This window comes from Manis pentadactyla, chromosome 2 (assembly GCF_030020395.1).
Source record: "Manis pentadactyla isolate mManPen7 chromosome 2, mManPen7.hap1, whole genome shotgun sequence".
NCBI lineage: Eukaryota > Metazoa > Chordata > Mammalia > Pholidota > Manidae > Manis > Manis pentadactyla.
The window spans coordinates 204,090,875-204,104,939 of NC_080020.1; the positions used below are offsets into that span (position 1 = coordinate 204,090,875).

The following is a 14,065-nucleotide window of genomic DNA, read 5'->3' on the forward strand; positions in this document are numbered from 1 at the left end:
CATTAACCTGCAAGTTTCTCAAAGACTGGGATGTTGTCATAATAAGCGACACCTTGCCATGGACTCAAGCTATATTTATGAGTGAAACAATAAACGATAAAATATAAAATAATTTGTAAGTAGAAGGGTGCTAGAAAGGCAGGAGAAGGCATCACAGATGTGGCATTCTACCTTAGACTTAAAGAAAAGAAATAGAAGAGAAGAGAGCTCCAGACAAAGGGAACAGTGTAAGCAAGTGCCTAGGAGGAGGGAAAGAGTAGGCATTTTGGAAAGTTGGCAGTTGAATTAGTTGGTTCCTGATCTCCTGGGGAGAAGGGGTCATTGCCCACCACCAAGTCTGTTCAACTGTACGAGAACACAGGGGAGAAGGGGATGGCAAGCATGACATATTGCAAAGGCTCCCCAGTCATTCTGAGGCATATTCCTGGTTAAGAAAATTCTTTATGAAGTATGTAGGGAAGACGGGGGAGGGGGAGGGTGGTGGTGATGAGGACAGGAGGTAGTAGGCAAAGTTGTGAAGAAGGTTATCTTTGTGGTTCTCCTCCATTGGTCTTGATACTCTACCCTTATCCCCATATCTCACTCACAAAGGCCCCTGCTGATACGGTGGTTATGGCAATCCCTCCTAGCTGAGGGGACTTACTTAGTGAGTGGGCTTTTTTCTTACATTCCATCCAATTCAGCAATACTGACTGAGAGAGCCTACCATAAGCAAGCCAGTGTGCCCTCTACAAATGCCCAGATGAATGAGCTCATCCCATCCTCAAAGATCTCACAGTGTAAAGCATTTGCATTTTAATACCTGAATACATACATCAAACACATTTAAGAACTAGAGGAATTGCCAATTGCACCAAAATAGGGGGAGATTTTGAAGCAAATGACCTTGCCCTAAATTCTTAAAACACCCCAGTTTGAAGTGTATCTTCCAAAACTGCTTCTGCCAACTTCCTACATGTTGAATATGCACTATTCGAACAGCAAAACTCAGCTAGATGTGCTGAACATTGATGGGAGCAGTGGTTCCTTTTCAATAGAGATTTTTTTTTTTAATGAGAAGCAGAAATGATGGAGGAAAGAGTATGTAATGGGGAGGGAATTCCAGGCAACTCTCTCCTCAGAAAAACAATTATTTTCTTCCTAAAGAGGCAGAACTCCACCTATTTCATCTCATCTCAAGCATCGTGTGAAAGGCATTATGTCCTCTGCAACAACAGGGACCAAAGATGAGCAAATACTCTTGACCCCCTAAAGGGAACAAGACAGACCTGAGAGTCAGCAGCCCCAGAGCAGAGAGGAGCTGAAATTAGCTATGGCAACTGAGAGAATGAGAAGGTAAGTCTGGACGGGGAAAAAGAAAATTTAAAGATTTCACTAAAATGAAGGGTCTGAGAAGCTGTAGGACTGAACTTTTGAAAAGCTCAGGTTACATGACTCCATGAGGATTTTCATAGCACTGTCCCAGTCGACCGTGAGCTGGGGAGACGGAGGGGAGGAGGGCAGGGGGTACCCTGTCGTTCACCGAGGCATTTCGTCGTAAAGCACGTGAGTGCACTTGCCAGAAAGTCGTTCCCGTAATAGTTTCTACATAGCTAACTTAAAGCTGTTCATTTGGTCATACGGATTCTATTCTTCCCAAGTAATACGCTTATTGCCAAGGGGACCCGCCACCTTCCCCCGGGGCCTCTCCCTGCTGACCTGGGTTCTCCACACCCGCGCTCGCCTTTGGTGCCACTCGGCATCTCTGGTGGCGCGCGGGGACGCGCCGCGCACGCCCGAGACCACGTGACCCTGGCGCCGCGGGGCCGCGCCCGAGCTGCCATGGCGGTTCCGGGAGATCCCCGGTCGGCTGGGGCCGCAGGCGCCCGGTTCTTCTGCACCGCGGGCCGCGGCCTGGAGCCCTTCCTGATGCGGGAGGTGCGGGCGCGGCTGGCGGCCACGCAGGTGAGTCGGCCTCGCTGAGCGCCGGGGCGGGAAGAGGGGCGGCCCTGCCCCGCCAAGCCGGCGACCTCCCCCCTCAGGGGCTTCGACCCGGGAACGCACCCGGAGCGCCCCCCATTCTCAGTCCCCAAACTGACCGAGGCGATGGTGCCCGCCCTCGGAGGTGCTTTAATTATTGCTGGGAAAAAACCGCCAGTCGTTTTTCCCTACACATCCAATACCGCATATCTCCTGGCTGACATTTTTTTTTTAAGGGCGTTGAGGCAAGTTATTTCCTAGATTTACGAGAAAATAGTTGATAGTGCCTAAGCAGTAATTAGAGCCGTCAGAGTTAGATTCCGTTCTCTTTACTTTAAATGCAAACGGTACTCTTCAGGTTCAGTTACTTGACTCTTGTCAGTTCCCTGACTATATTTAGCTCATAGGATTATTGGGAGGATTAAATGATACAGGGTAAGTAAAATATACTTAAACACGTACGGTATAGCAGTTAGAAAAGTAATGCACCCTTGGAGGCCTCCTACTACAACTTCCGGAGGAAGTTAACCTTTGCTGCTACATTACCTGTTGTTAATTTCAATGAAATGAACAAGATTTTAAACAGCAGTTGAAGTTCTAAAACATGCTGAGCTGGTTTCTTGAAAGCAGAGGAAAAATAGGTGGTAGAAAAAGATTCCAGTATCTTAATGGGGTATGTATGACAGTGTAAATGACATGTTTTTGGAAAAGGAAAGCCTACTAATGAAATTGACCACGCCACCCCGACAGCTTCTACTGTTTGGGAAACCTGCAAAAAAGAGTTTGTGCAGTGCAGGGGGCGCAGATAGAAGAGGTCGTGAAGAATGGCATCTGTCTTATTAGACTAGACTACCCACCATTTGTAGTTTTGATCACATATTTTAATAGTGTTAAATGTAACTAATCCAAAAAAGTAACAATATCAGAACACTTGATTAAGCATTTAATAGGTGTCAGGCACAGGTACTTAAGTCCTTATTCTGTAGTCTCTTGTATAATTTTCACAACTGTATGAGTATGAGGTAGGCTCCATATTTAACTGAAAAGGGAAATAAAGCACAGTAAATCCAATAAATTATTCAAGTCATAACCAGAAATTGGCAGAGCTGGGATTCAAACCCAAGCTGTCTGTAAAATCAGGCATGAGTGTAATCATGTTCAACTAAGGCAGGCTGGCACCTGGGTCCAGTTCCTGACCACTGTGTGGCCATGACGTGCTATACTATTTGTTTTTTAAGTTATCTTAAGAGTTCTTGGTATGAAAAATAGAAGGCTTGACCTAAACAGAGCACGTTAGTTGATTAGAAAAAAGAGACCTTCTCTGCTTGTACTCCTTCTCTAAAGACAAAGTGGGGGGTTGGGGAGGTGGCCAGGATTTTAATCATAGCACAAAAAATATAGTTAATTATAGGGAAAAACTTCTTGGCAATGAGATGAATGAAATACCAAGAGACTTGGAAATTTCCATATTTTGATGTGTATATTTTAGGGATAGACATGCCTGGAAAGGGGATCTGAACAAGTAACCTCCGAAATTCCATCACAGTTTCACAATGTAGACCCTCAAAGTTAAGACAATCCTAAAACAGTAATAACATTTAACATTTATAAGCATTTAGAGTGTGTCAGATGCTTTATGTACATAATATGATTTGATCCTCAAAGGAATCTTCTATGATAGGTCATTTTTTATCTCTATTTTACAAAGAATGCTAAGTGGTGGAGTTAGGACTTATATCTGACTCTCCCGCGCTTTGAAGCCCTGTGACAGCACTCAGTTACCATGGGAAACCCTCCTGGAACATGGGATGTAGATTATTTCTGCTACAGAATGGTAAGGAGTGTCTGTAGGTTTTGGAGTCAAAAGCATGTGTTCACACCTTATATCATCTTTTAACAGGTTTTTTAAATTTAGGCAAATTACTCAAGTTTCTGAGGCTGACTTTCCTGGGATATAAATGGAGATGATAATACCCACTTTAAAAGACTAGTGCAATTCCTTGAGATAAAGATTGATAGCACAAACAGTAGAGTGTATGGCAAATACTAGGTGCTTGATAAATGTTCCCAAAGAATGAGTTGGACAGGAATACTTAAAATTCTTGCAATGATGAGAGTCTGTTAGAAACTTTGGTTCACTGAAGAAAATTAATATTGTAAAATCTGAATTCACAAAATAAGTTAACTCAGAAGTGACTGTTTACTTTCACCAAGCAATCACTCTGTTTTAATCAGTGTTTTTTCAATTTCAGTGAACATACAAGTCACCTAGCGAGCTTGGAAAATGTATATCCTTAGTTGCCACCCCAAAAGCTTTTCTTTGAGTAGAGCTGAGGATAAACCCAGGTGTTTACATTTTAACTTGCAAACTCTCTCTGGGTGACTTTGATGTAGGTACTTCCTCCAGCACACAGCTTGCAATAGAAAATGCTCTGTGCATTCTTTTTATCATGGAGAATTTCAAACATACACAAAAGTAAAATAATGTGATGCACCTAAAGTACTCATCAACCAGCTGCAACTATGATCAATCCACAATGAATTCTGCTCCATTCACGTTCCTCCCACTCCCCACCCCATGTTATTTTGAAGTAAACCCCATATATCACTTCACCTGTAAATATTTGTACTGTAGTCCCCCCCTTATCCATGGGGGATCTGTTCAAAGATGCCCAGTGGATGCCTGAAAATGCAGATAGGACTGAACCCTATAAATACTTTTTTTTCCCTTACATACCTGTGATAAAGGTTAATCTATCGATTAGGCACAGTAAGAGATTAACCATGATAATAATAAAACAGAACAGTCACAGTGCTGTAATAAAAGTCATGTGAATGTGGCCTCTCTTTAAAATAATATTTTATGGTACTGTACTCACCCTTCTTGTGATGACTTGAAATGATAAACCACCCTATGGGGTAAGAGGAAGTGAAGTAAATGACATAGTGACGTACCTTCTGACGCTATGTCAAGAGGAGGAGCTTCCAGGACTGTGGTTGACCCCTAGGGCTGCTGAAACCTTGGAAAGCAAAGCCCCGCAAAGCAAAACACCGGGTAAAGGACGGTACTGTATATCTATAAGGACTCTTATGGTATAATATATGTACTATACTATGAAAGGTTTAATACATATATCATTTTAAAATATGTATATATTTTTATATTTATATAAAATAATATATTTAATACATATATATTTTTAAATATATAAACCACAATATCATCACATCTAAAAATTAATAGTTCCCTATCAGATAACTAGTCAGTGTTCAAATTTAAACTTGTCTCATAAATGTCACTTTTGTCTTTTAAGTTTGTTTATTTGAATCAGAATTCAAATAAGGTACACACATTGTGATTGGCTGGTATTCTTTTAAATCTCTTTCTCTCTTTTTTTAGTCTTAAATTAATCTGTAGATTTTCCCCTCCATCTCTCTTCTTCCCCCTAGTGATTTGTTAAAGAAGCTAAGTGTTTGTCCTGCAGCCTACAGCAGGGCCCAGCTAACTTCTTCTTTAAAGGGCCAGATAAATATTTTAGATTTTGTAGGTCACATATGTGGAGCACTTTGTGGTTTCTGTTACATGGTCTGTTGTTATTGTCTGGTTTAAATCCCTCTAAAAATGTAAAAACCATTCTTAGCCCTCCAGGCCGAGTTTTCTGACCCCTCATTCAGAGCTGTGCTGTCCAATAAGGCCATCACTAGCCACAATGGCTATTTAAATCAAAGTTAATTTAAAAATTCACTTCCTCAGGCGCATTAGTCACATTGCCAGTGCTCAGAAGCCACATGCCCTAGGGGGATGGTATTGAAACAGCACAAGTGTGGAGCACTGTTATCTCTGGAAGTTGTTGGACAGCAATGCTAGAGTGTCCCCTGGGCTAGGTATTGCCAATTGCATCTTCATGGTTTAATTTAACATCTTCTTTTATCTGTATTTCCTGTGAACTGGAATCCTGTAAATTGTATCTAGAGCTTGGTTAGATTCAGGTTCGATTTTTTCCTCCTGGGGGTGGGGCCATTATTTATAGGTTTCCTGGTATTTCTAAATACTTTATTTATTTATATATACATTTATATATAAATTATATATATAATTTATATTATATATATAACATTTTAGAGCCATACATAATATGTATTTTTTCATTTAGACTACTTTAAAGAACTTTATTGGGAAAAATTAAGCTTTATAACAATGTTTAATATATTAAATACTGTTATTTATTGTAACAGAAGTTGTACAAAGTCATTTTTAAGATAAAATTCAGTGTAATAGAGGTGTCCATATTGCCACCTAGCCAGAAAGGCCCTGTCAATGGAATAATCAGTCTTTATAAATCTACATAGCAAAGCCTATTAACCTAAGTCCTAAAAAAGTCAAACAATTATTATTTTTTTAATGGGGTTGTGATGATAGAGGGTAGTGGTGTAGAGCTAAGCAGGTAGTCATGTTATTTCAGTTATTTAATGGGGTGATTGCTTGAGGTCAACATTTTTTGAAGATTCTCTGCATTCCTTATAGATTGAATGCCTTTTTAAAAATTAAGGGAAATATACCTTAAAATTCTGTCTTCTAAATGAACCAAGAAGCTCACCTATCACCTCAACTCTCCACTTAAAACTTTAAAATTAATTCTGAAAGTAAATGGCATCTGTAGAATTCAGATGACTTTGGTATCTCCTTATATTACTATATTTTTGCCTAGACTTAAACTTTTAATCTTTGTGTTAGACTGGAATGCCTGAATTTTAAAAGAAAGGCAAAAAATACTGTTTATGTATGCTGGCAGATAAGGGAGCTGTTTCTACTTTAATAAAGGCTTTGAGTTCATCTTTTCAAGTGTTAGACATAAAATGAGCTAGTTTTAGAAACTAAAGATTTTATTACAAATGGAAAATACAGATTGTATATGTAAATAAATGTTCAAGTAACAAATACTAGGAAGAAATAGTCTAAATGCTACACTTCTCCCTAAGGACTGTAATTGATGTGGTCAGTTATAAGCAGTAAACTAAAGAAAAAAGGTAATACTAACTTCCAAATAAGCACCAAAATTCATTCTGCCTACTACTTTAAGACACCATCTTCACAAAGGGTAAAACATTAAAAGTGCTGTCATACATACAATTATATGATTGTCACAGTAACTGTTTCATAATTTAGTAAACTACTACTGATCACATATTGCATGCTTATTACTTACAAACGGAATGGAGCCCTTATGTTTTTGGTTTTAAGAATGTACTTAGCATTTTAATGCCTCAACAAATATTATCCTTATGATTTGACAACCCGAAATAACTTAAACCTTTTAGAACTTGATTTTCAGACATGTTCTTTTCTATTGTTCTCTCCCTTATCCCCCATAACAAAAATATGACATTTTTAGAAAATGGTAATTGTTTAAAATGTTTCCCTTAATATTTAAGTTCGAAAAGTTAAGATCTTTGTACAATTGAATAACTATAAATTAATGTCTAGATCACTAACTACTTAGGTTAAAGTCACTGGTCTAGAGATGTTTGCACCTTGTCAAGATATTTTATCAGTTTGTTTATAGGACTTGAATCTTAAAAACCACACATTTTCAGTAAAATACTTATTTCAATTCCCCCAGAATCTTGACAAGGTGTTCTTGTCTGTTAACTTGTTTTGTGATCATTTTAATATCAGCTTTATTTTTATGTCAAGTGACATAAAATCTACATTTTTTTAAACTTACTTTTAAACATTTTTCAATGTTTTCAAGTTCTAAGCACTTTCAGGTATATGTTTAGCTTTGATTTTGGTGGGAAAGAAACCAGTTCTTGTTTTAGTTACTTCATTATCCCCTTACATACTGACTCCTAAACATCCTTCCCATTCCCCACATTCTCTATCTATCTTGGTCAGCTGCATTGCAGGTACCTAAGCTATTTGGGTTTTCTTTTTTATTTATCTTTCCAGCTTTATTGAGGTATAATTGACATAGAACATAATGTAAGTTTAAGGTTTACAACATGTTGATTTAATATGTTTATATATTGCAAAATGATTACCACCATAGTATTAGCTAACACCCTCCATCCCATCACATAATTACCATTACCTTTTTATTGTAAGAATATTTAAGATACAGTCCCTTAGCAACTTTGAAGTATATAATACAGTATTATTAGCTAATTACCATGCCATACATTAGATCCCCAGAGCTTGTTAATCTTACAACTAGAAGAGTTTGGGTTTTAATTGGTGTCAACCTTGGGCTTCTTTGGCAGAGATTCTTCTTCATCAGATGGTAACCCCCAAATTACCATCCCCAAATCTTAATTAGACCACATCAAGTAAAAAAAAAACCGCAAACACTTGGCATTCCAAGTTCCCATTGAATAGGAGCTGCCTAAACATATGGGATACCCCAAATTCCCTGTTGCCTCAGTTCTAGAAGATGACTTAGAACCATGGTAGCCAGCCATGGCCACTGCTGAAAGAACTGTAGGACAATGCACACCCATTCTGACCTTGGGAGTGCTGAGGTGACCCAAGACAATTTAGGATTCCGTCAATATCAAGCACCATTTGCCATTCCTCATCAGACTCTCTAGGAGTGCTTTTTTCATTTTCCTTCCTTCTCAGACTTTGACCACATATCCATCGTGTCTCCAAATCCTCTCTGTTTGATGCATATTTCTTGCTTCTATTCATTTTCCAGCTCCCGCAGCCCACCATCTCATTATTTCTACCTCAGTAGTGTACATCAGTCCTTTATGCCTCTTCCAAAGTAATTTTTTCTGCCAGCTAATTCAGTGCTGTCACAGTTTTCATCAGAAGCCTATAATGGTTGATCATTACCATCTGTGGTACTCAAAATTTCATGACCATTTATCAAGCCAGCCCGAGCTACACTGTCCATCCACCTGCCACTCTCCATCAGCATAACACAGCAAATGTTGCCATGCTGACTTAAACTTTACATCAGCCAGACTGTCTCTCCCACCTCTTGCCCTTTGTTCTTGTGTTAAAATTCCTTTTCCCAATTCTTACAGGATTCTTCCCTGAAACTTTTACTAATGATGGCTTCCATATTTATTGTTACCGATGGTACCTAAGCTTATAGTATGCTTATTGTATTAACTTTGTAGTTTCCTTCTGGGTATAATTCAAGTCATCTTGTAAGTTTACATTTTAATTTGCGTACCAGTGTATGTCTATTACATTATTATTCCTCTTTAGGATGTATGCTGTATGCCACCTGGTAGACCACAAGGTGGGGATTTAATAAATACCTACTGATGATGTTAACCTTAGGCTAGACACCTAATTTGTCCTTTGCATTATCCCTTTCCTTTGCCTACTTTTAAATACTGTGTGAGATTTGTAACATAATTACTGAGTATTTTGTGTTCTATTTTTCCAGCAGTGTATGCACATACACTTTACAAAAAGTAACATAATGTAGAAAGTTTATGATCTTGGTCATTGACTACATGACTTAATACAAATTATTAAACCTGTGTAAACCTCAGTTTCCCAATCTGTAAAATGGGGGTGATAAAATCTACCTTAGAGGCTTACTATTAGGATGAAAGAAAAAATATATTCATGGTGCCTAGTACAGTGTCTAACAAATAGGACACTTCAGAAATAGTCGTTTATATTATTGTTAATCTTGATGTTATGTTTTAGTTCACTGAGGGAGAAAAAGGGGAAATAATTCTTACTCTGATACTGTACTTCATTAATACCTTTTCTATTTCTAGGTTGAATATATTTCAGGAAAAGTTTTTTTCACCACCTGTTCTGATTTGAATATGCTGAAAAAATTAAAATCTGCAGAAAGATTATTTTTGCTGATCAAAAAGCAGTTCCCACTTACAGTTTCTTCTAGAAGTAAAGGTACAGTGTATGCCTATTGCTTTTACCCACACAATATATTACCCTCCTCTAAGTTTCCTACTTGATGATTCACGTGTAGCCATTTCACATTTTTAAAATTCACTTATACCTATGGGACCTTTAATTATGTATATTTCTGTATTTCCTGAATATTGTTACCTAATTGTACTGTCACCTAATTGTGTGTATTCTCTTTGCAATCTGCTGTGTATTTTCTGAGATTTTAGCATCCTAAGCCATGTTTTCCCTTGAGAATGATGATCATACATCTTAACTAGAGAGACATATGGTCAGTTGCATTTATTTAGATGTCAGAGTATTAATTACCCAAAATGCATTGTTTTAACAATTGTTCAAAACATGTCACCTTGTGTATTTTAATTGATGAGTGATATTAATTGGAAAAATACTATATAGTAAAATTTCTTGCTTTGGGTAACTTGAGTGTTTTGAATAAAGTTATACCCATTTATAAAGCAGGAGTGTTCAAGGGAATTTAAGAGATTTCTTGTCTACTTCCTAGTTTTATATATATGCTACTAAAATAATGTAAGGATCTTGATAAAAGCAACAAACAAGAGTCAGACACCGCTGGAATAAATATTGCCTTAAACTTCATTTTGATTGCTGGTTGTGTACAAGAAATCATATAATCATGTAGTCTGTAATAAACGGAGCCAAGAAAGATACAAATGGCTAGAAATAAAGACAGGACAGGAAAATTGTTTTAAAGCAAATCCTAAAGTATTATACTGCAGGGTCAGTATAATTTCATCCCAGTATTCTGCCCTCTCATCTTTAGACAACTACAGTAATTAACTGTTGAGTCATCTTGATGACCCTTGTTCATCAAGAAAAGATTAATTTAATTGTGCATGCTGGCAGTCCCTAAGTTATAAATGGGATTGTATATCTGAAGTGTGGCATTATGGCAACTTTATGATGTGTCTTAATATTGTATGGTCAAAAATAGTTCCAAGATTCAGTTGATCTGTTTCTGAGCACTATGTTTTACAATTTATTCTTTTAACTTAATTTTGATGGGCAAGATCAGCATTGCTTTAAAGGCTGATACACACTCCAGGTCTATGCATATATTGAAAAGACACATATATTATCATAGGGCAAATGGTCTTGGTAAAGTATATTTTAAAACAGTTTTGATGATAAGTATAGATTATAAGAATGAACTTCATTGTGTACAATGTTCTTGAATTATATAAATTCCAGATGAAGGTGGAGTCACTATTCATGAAGCAATTAATAAAACTTAAAGAAACAATGAAGTTTGGGGATGATGAATGTAATAGACTGCCTTTAGAACTTCAATATAGGATTTAACAGATTTTATTTATTTAGGAAAAATATTTAATGAAATCCAAAGACTTGTCAATGATGATCCAGAAAGTTGGTTGAATGCCATTACAATTTGGAAAAATCTGCTCCAACTTGATGCAGAAAAGGAAAAAGTTTCTCAAAGGGATGCTAACCCGCTAAAAAGAAAAACGGAAGAAAATGGCACCATCGTTGCTAAGATATTAAAAGCAGAACAAATCCACGAGATACAAGAAAATAGGGAATGCCTGCTGGAAAAACAAATAGAAAAGGAAACACTGGAACAAGGAGATTTTATCACTGAAAGAGAAAGATTTCAAGCACAATCACAGAATAATGTAGCAAAAGCCATTGACGCCCATGACCAGAACGCCTTGACCTTCAGAGTGTCCTGCCGCTGCAGCGGAGCTGTTGCCCAGACCTGCACTGCACAGGTATGTTTACCTCCTGACGCGGGTCCCATGTTCTTCAAGAATCAACTACTCCTTAGATTTAAAATGCGATGTAAACCTTACACAGAAGAGGTAACTGTGCCTAAAGTCATATAGTTAAATATCTTTAAAAATGCATTTTTCTTATCTCTACCTCTGAGGGCTTGAGAGTAAGTAGTATGCCATTGCATGCAATGATCTCCTTCTATTTTCTCCCTAAAAGTTTCCTTAAATCCATAGATACCCTTTGCATTTGGAAACCCTAAGTCATTGTCCTTAGCTTTCTGGGTGTCTCTTCATATCTGTGTTACTAAGTGGTTGCTCTGCACAGGCAGGCCCTGTGTGTGTGATTGGCACCAGGATCCAGACTGCAAAAACACAAATGCCCTCGAGGCCTCAACGATCTAGGGGAGAGTGAACACCACAGTTTCCTTCAAAACACCTTATATAGTTCATGATAAAAGAGCATAGGTCTGGGTCCTTTAGTCAACCTTAAAACCAGACAGACCCCAAAGTTTGAGTCTAATGCTGCTGATCCGGTAACATTTAAACATCATATTGTAGTAGCTAAAATAATTCGTCTTTCCACTTACATCTGCTTCCTGAAATCCAAAATGACCATTTTTATCAGGTCATGCATGATCTGGGTATCTCATGTATATCTAAAGTTTATTAAGAATAGAGGTTAGATATGAATAGACATCAACACTGTAGGATAAGTTGGGTGCAAGAGTTAAAATGCAGTCTTATTGCCTTGAATAGACTATGTTTTGGTGTCATATTTTAAAATTGTAACCCTAAATTACCACCAAATAGTCTGATATGATTTTCCTACAGACTCTCTTCATTTTTGCTTGCATTTAGACTTAACATTCTCATTTTTAGTATTCTCATCTTTTCTATAACTTGCTGCTTTTCCAGGAGGTAGGAAGAATAATTGGCATTGCTCTGAAGAAACAGTTTGGATGGAAAGCAGATTTGAGGACTCCAAATGTAGAGGTACTGAGTGTTCATTTTATTTTATGTGCTTGTAACTTAATTCTGCAAAGAATGTCAGCTGTTCTTATTGTACTTTTCCATTTTGCTTTAGAGTTTTAAAAAGCTTGTCTACATAGGTTCAGCAGTGTCTTTTCTCTTAGCAATAGAATACAGATAATCTGCTAGTAGTTTTCACTGGGAAATGTCTTACCCAAATAAGACATTTTGGAATGGACTTAGTTGAACTAAAAAACATTTATTGTAAGGTTGCAGAAGCACTCTCTACAATCATTATAATATATAATAAGTCTCTGTAATAAGAAATTATCTAGCTAATGTTTAAAGAAAAAGAAAAATGAATAGAAAACAAAAAGGCCTCCACAAAATTCAATAGTATGTCAATAGTGGCTTCCTTAGGGTTGTTGGGATTATGTTTTTCTTTTCTTCTATTTTCAAAATTGATTTAATGCAGTTACACTTATTTTTTTTTTTTTGTAGATAATTATTTTTTATTGAAGGGTAGTTGACACACAGTATTACATTACATTAGTTTCAGGTGTACAACATAGTGATTCAACATTTATATACATGACAATTCTAGGTACCAGCTATCACCATACCAAGCTGTTACAATATCTTGACTATATTCATTACACCCCGGTTACTTATTATTTTACCATTGGAAGTGTATACTTTTTTTTTTTTTTTTGTGAGGGCATCTCTCATATTTATTGATCAAATGGTTGTTAACAACAATAAAATTCTGTATAGGGGAGTCAATGCTCAATGCACAACCATTAATCCACCCCAAGCCTAATTTTCGTCAGTCTCCAATCTTCTGAGGCATAACAAACAAGTTCTTACATGGAGAACAAATTCTTACATAGTGAATAAGTTCTTACATGGTGAACAGTACAAGGGCAGCCATCACAGAAGCCTTCGGTTTTGCTCATGCATTATGAACAGTTACACTTATTTTAATTGGACAAAGTAAAACACATGGAGAAACAAATGCTAGCTATAAAAAATATTCTCTACTACTTTTAGAAAAAAATTCGATGAGTAGTTTAGTCATTTTAATGATTCATTAATTCATAAATTTATTGTTATGTGATTTTAAGTGGAGTAATAGCTAGTCAAATCAGAACATTTTGTGTTGTTTCATTCATATATTTTATATCTGATATTTTTACTTTTACAAAGTAATTCCTGGTGTATATTCCTTCATTACTGTCATGCAAAATGTTTTGACCCCCAGGACATTTTGACATAATGCCCTTTTCATCTCCTCTGTCCAGATCTCTTATCTTCTGCCCTGTGAGTTTCTTTCTTTCCATCCCCCGACTCCATCGTACTGTCTCAAAATTGCAGTCTTCTTTGTAGTTTAGCTCCCAAATAATTCCTGTTAGCCTCTCCTGTCAGCCATTTAATGCAATTAGTAATACCTATTATTGGTGGAAGTAATCAACATAAAACAAAATTG

At 37.0% G+C, this 14,065-nt stretch overlaps 1 protein-coding gene across 7 annotated transcripts in view; it reads left to right on the top strand.

Moving 5' to 3' along the window:
* The first annotated feature begins 1,703 nt into the window (after positions 1–1,703).
* THUMPD2 (THUMP domain containing 2) overlaps positions 1,704–14,065 on the top strand; it is a 28,470-nt gene continuing 16,108 nt past the window's right edge. For 5 of the 7 annotated variants that reach the window (XM_036925557.2, XM_036925559.2, XM_036925561.2 and 2 more), the window contains exons 1-4: positions 1,704–1,944; positions 9,703–9,838; positions 11,198–11,607; positions 12,526–12,603. In XM_036925557.2, coding sequence (XP_036781452.2) covers positions 1,822–1,944; positions 9,703–9,838; positions 11,198–11,607; positions 12,526–12,603 — 747 coding nt within the window. In that variant the 5' untranslated portion in view covers positions 1,704–1,821. Of the gene's footprint in view, positions 1,945–3,646; positions 3,794–9,702; positions 9,839–11,197; positions 11,608–12,525; positions 12,604–14,065 lie in introns of those variants that run through there. The other 2 variants (XM_036925558.2, XM_057497264.1) reach the window with 2 other exon arrangements.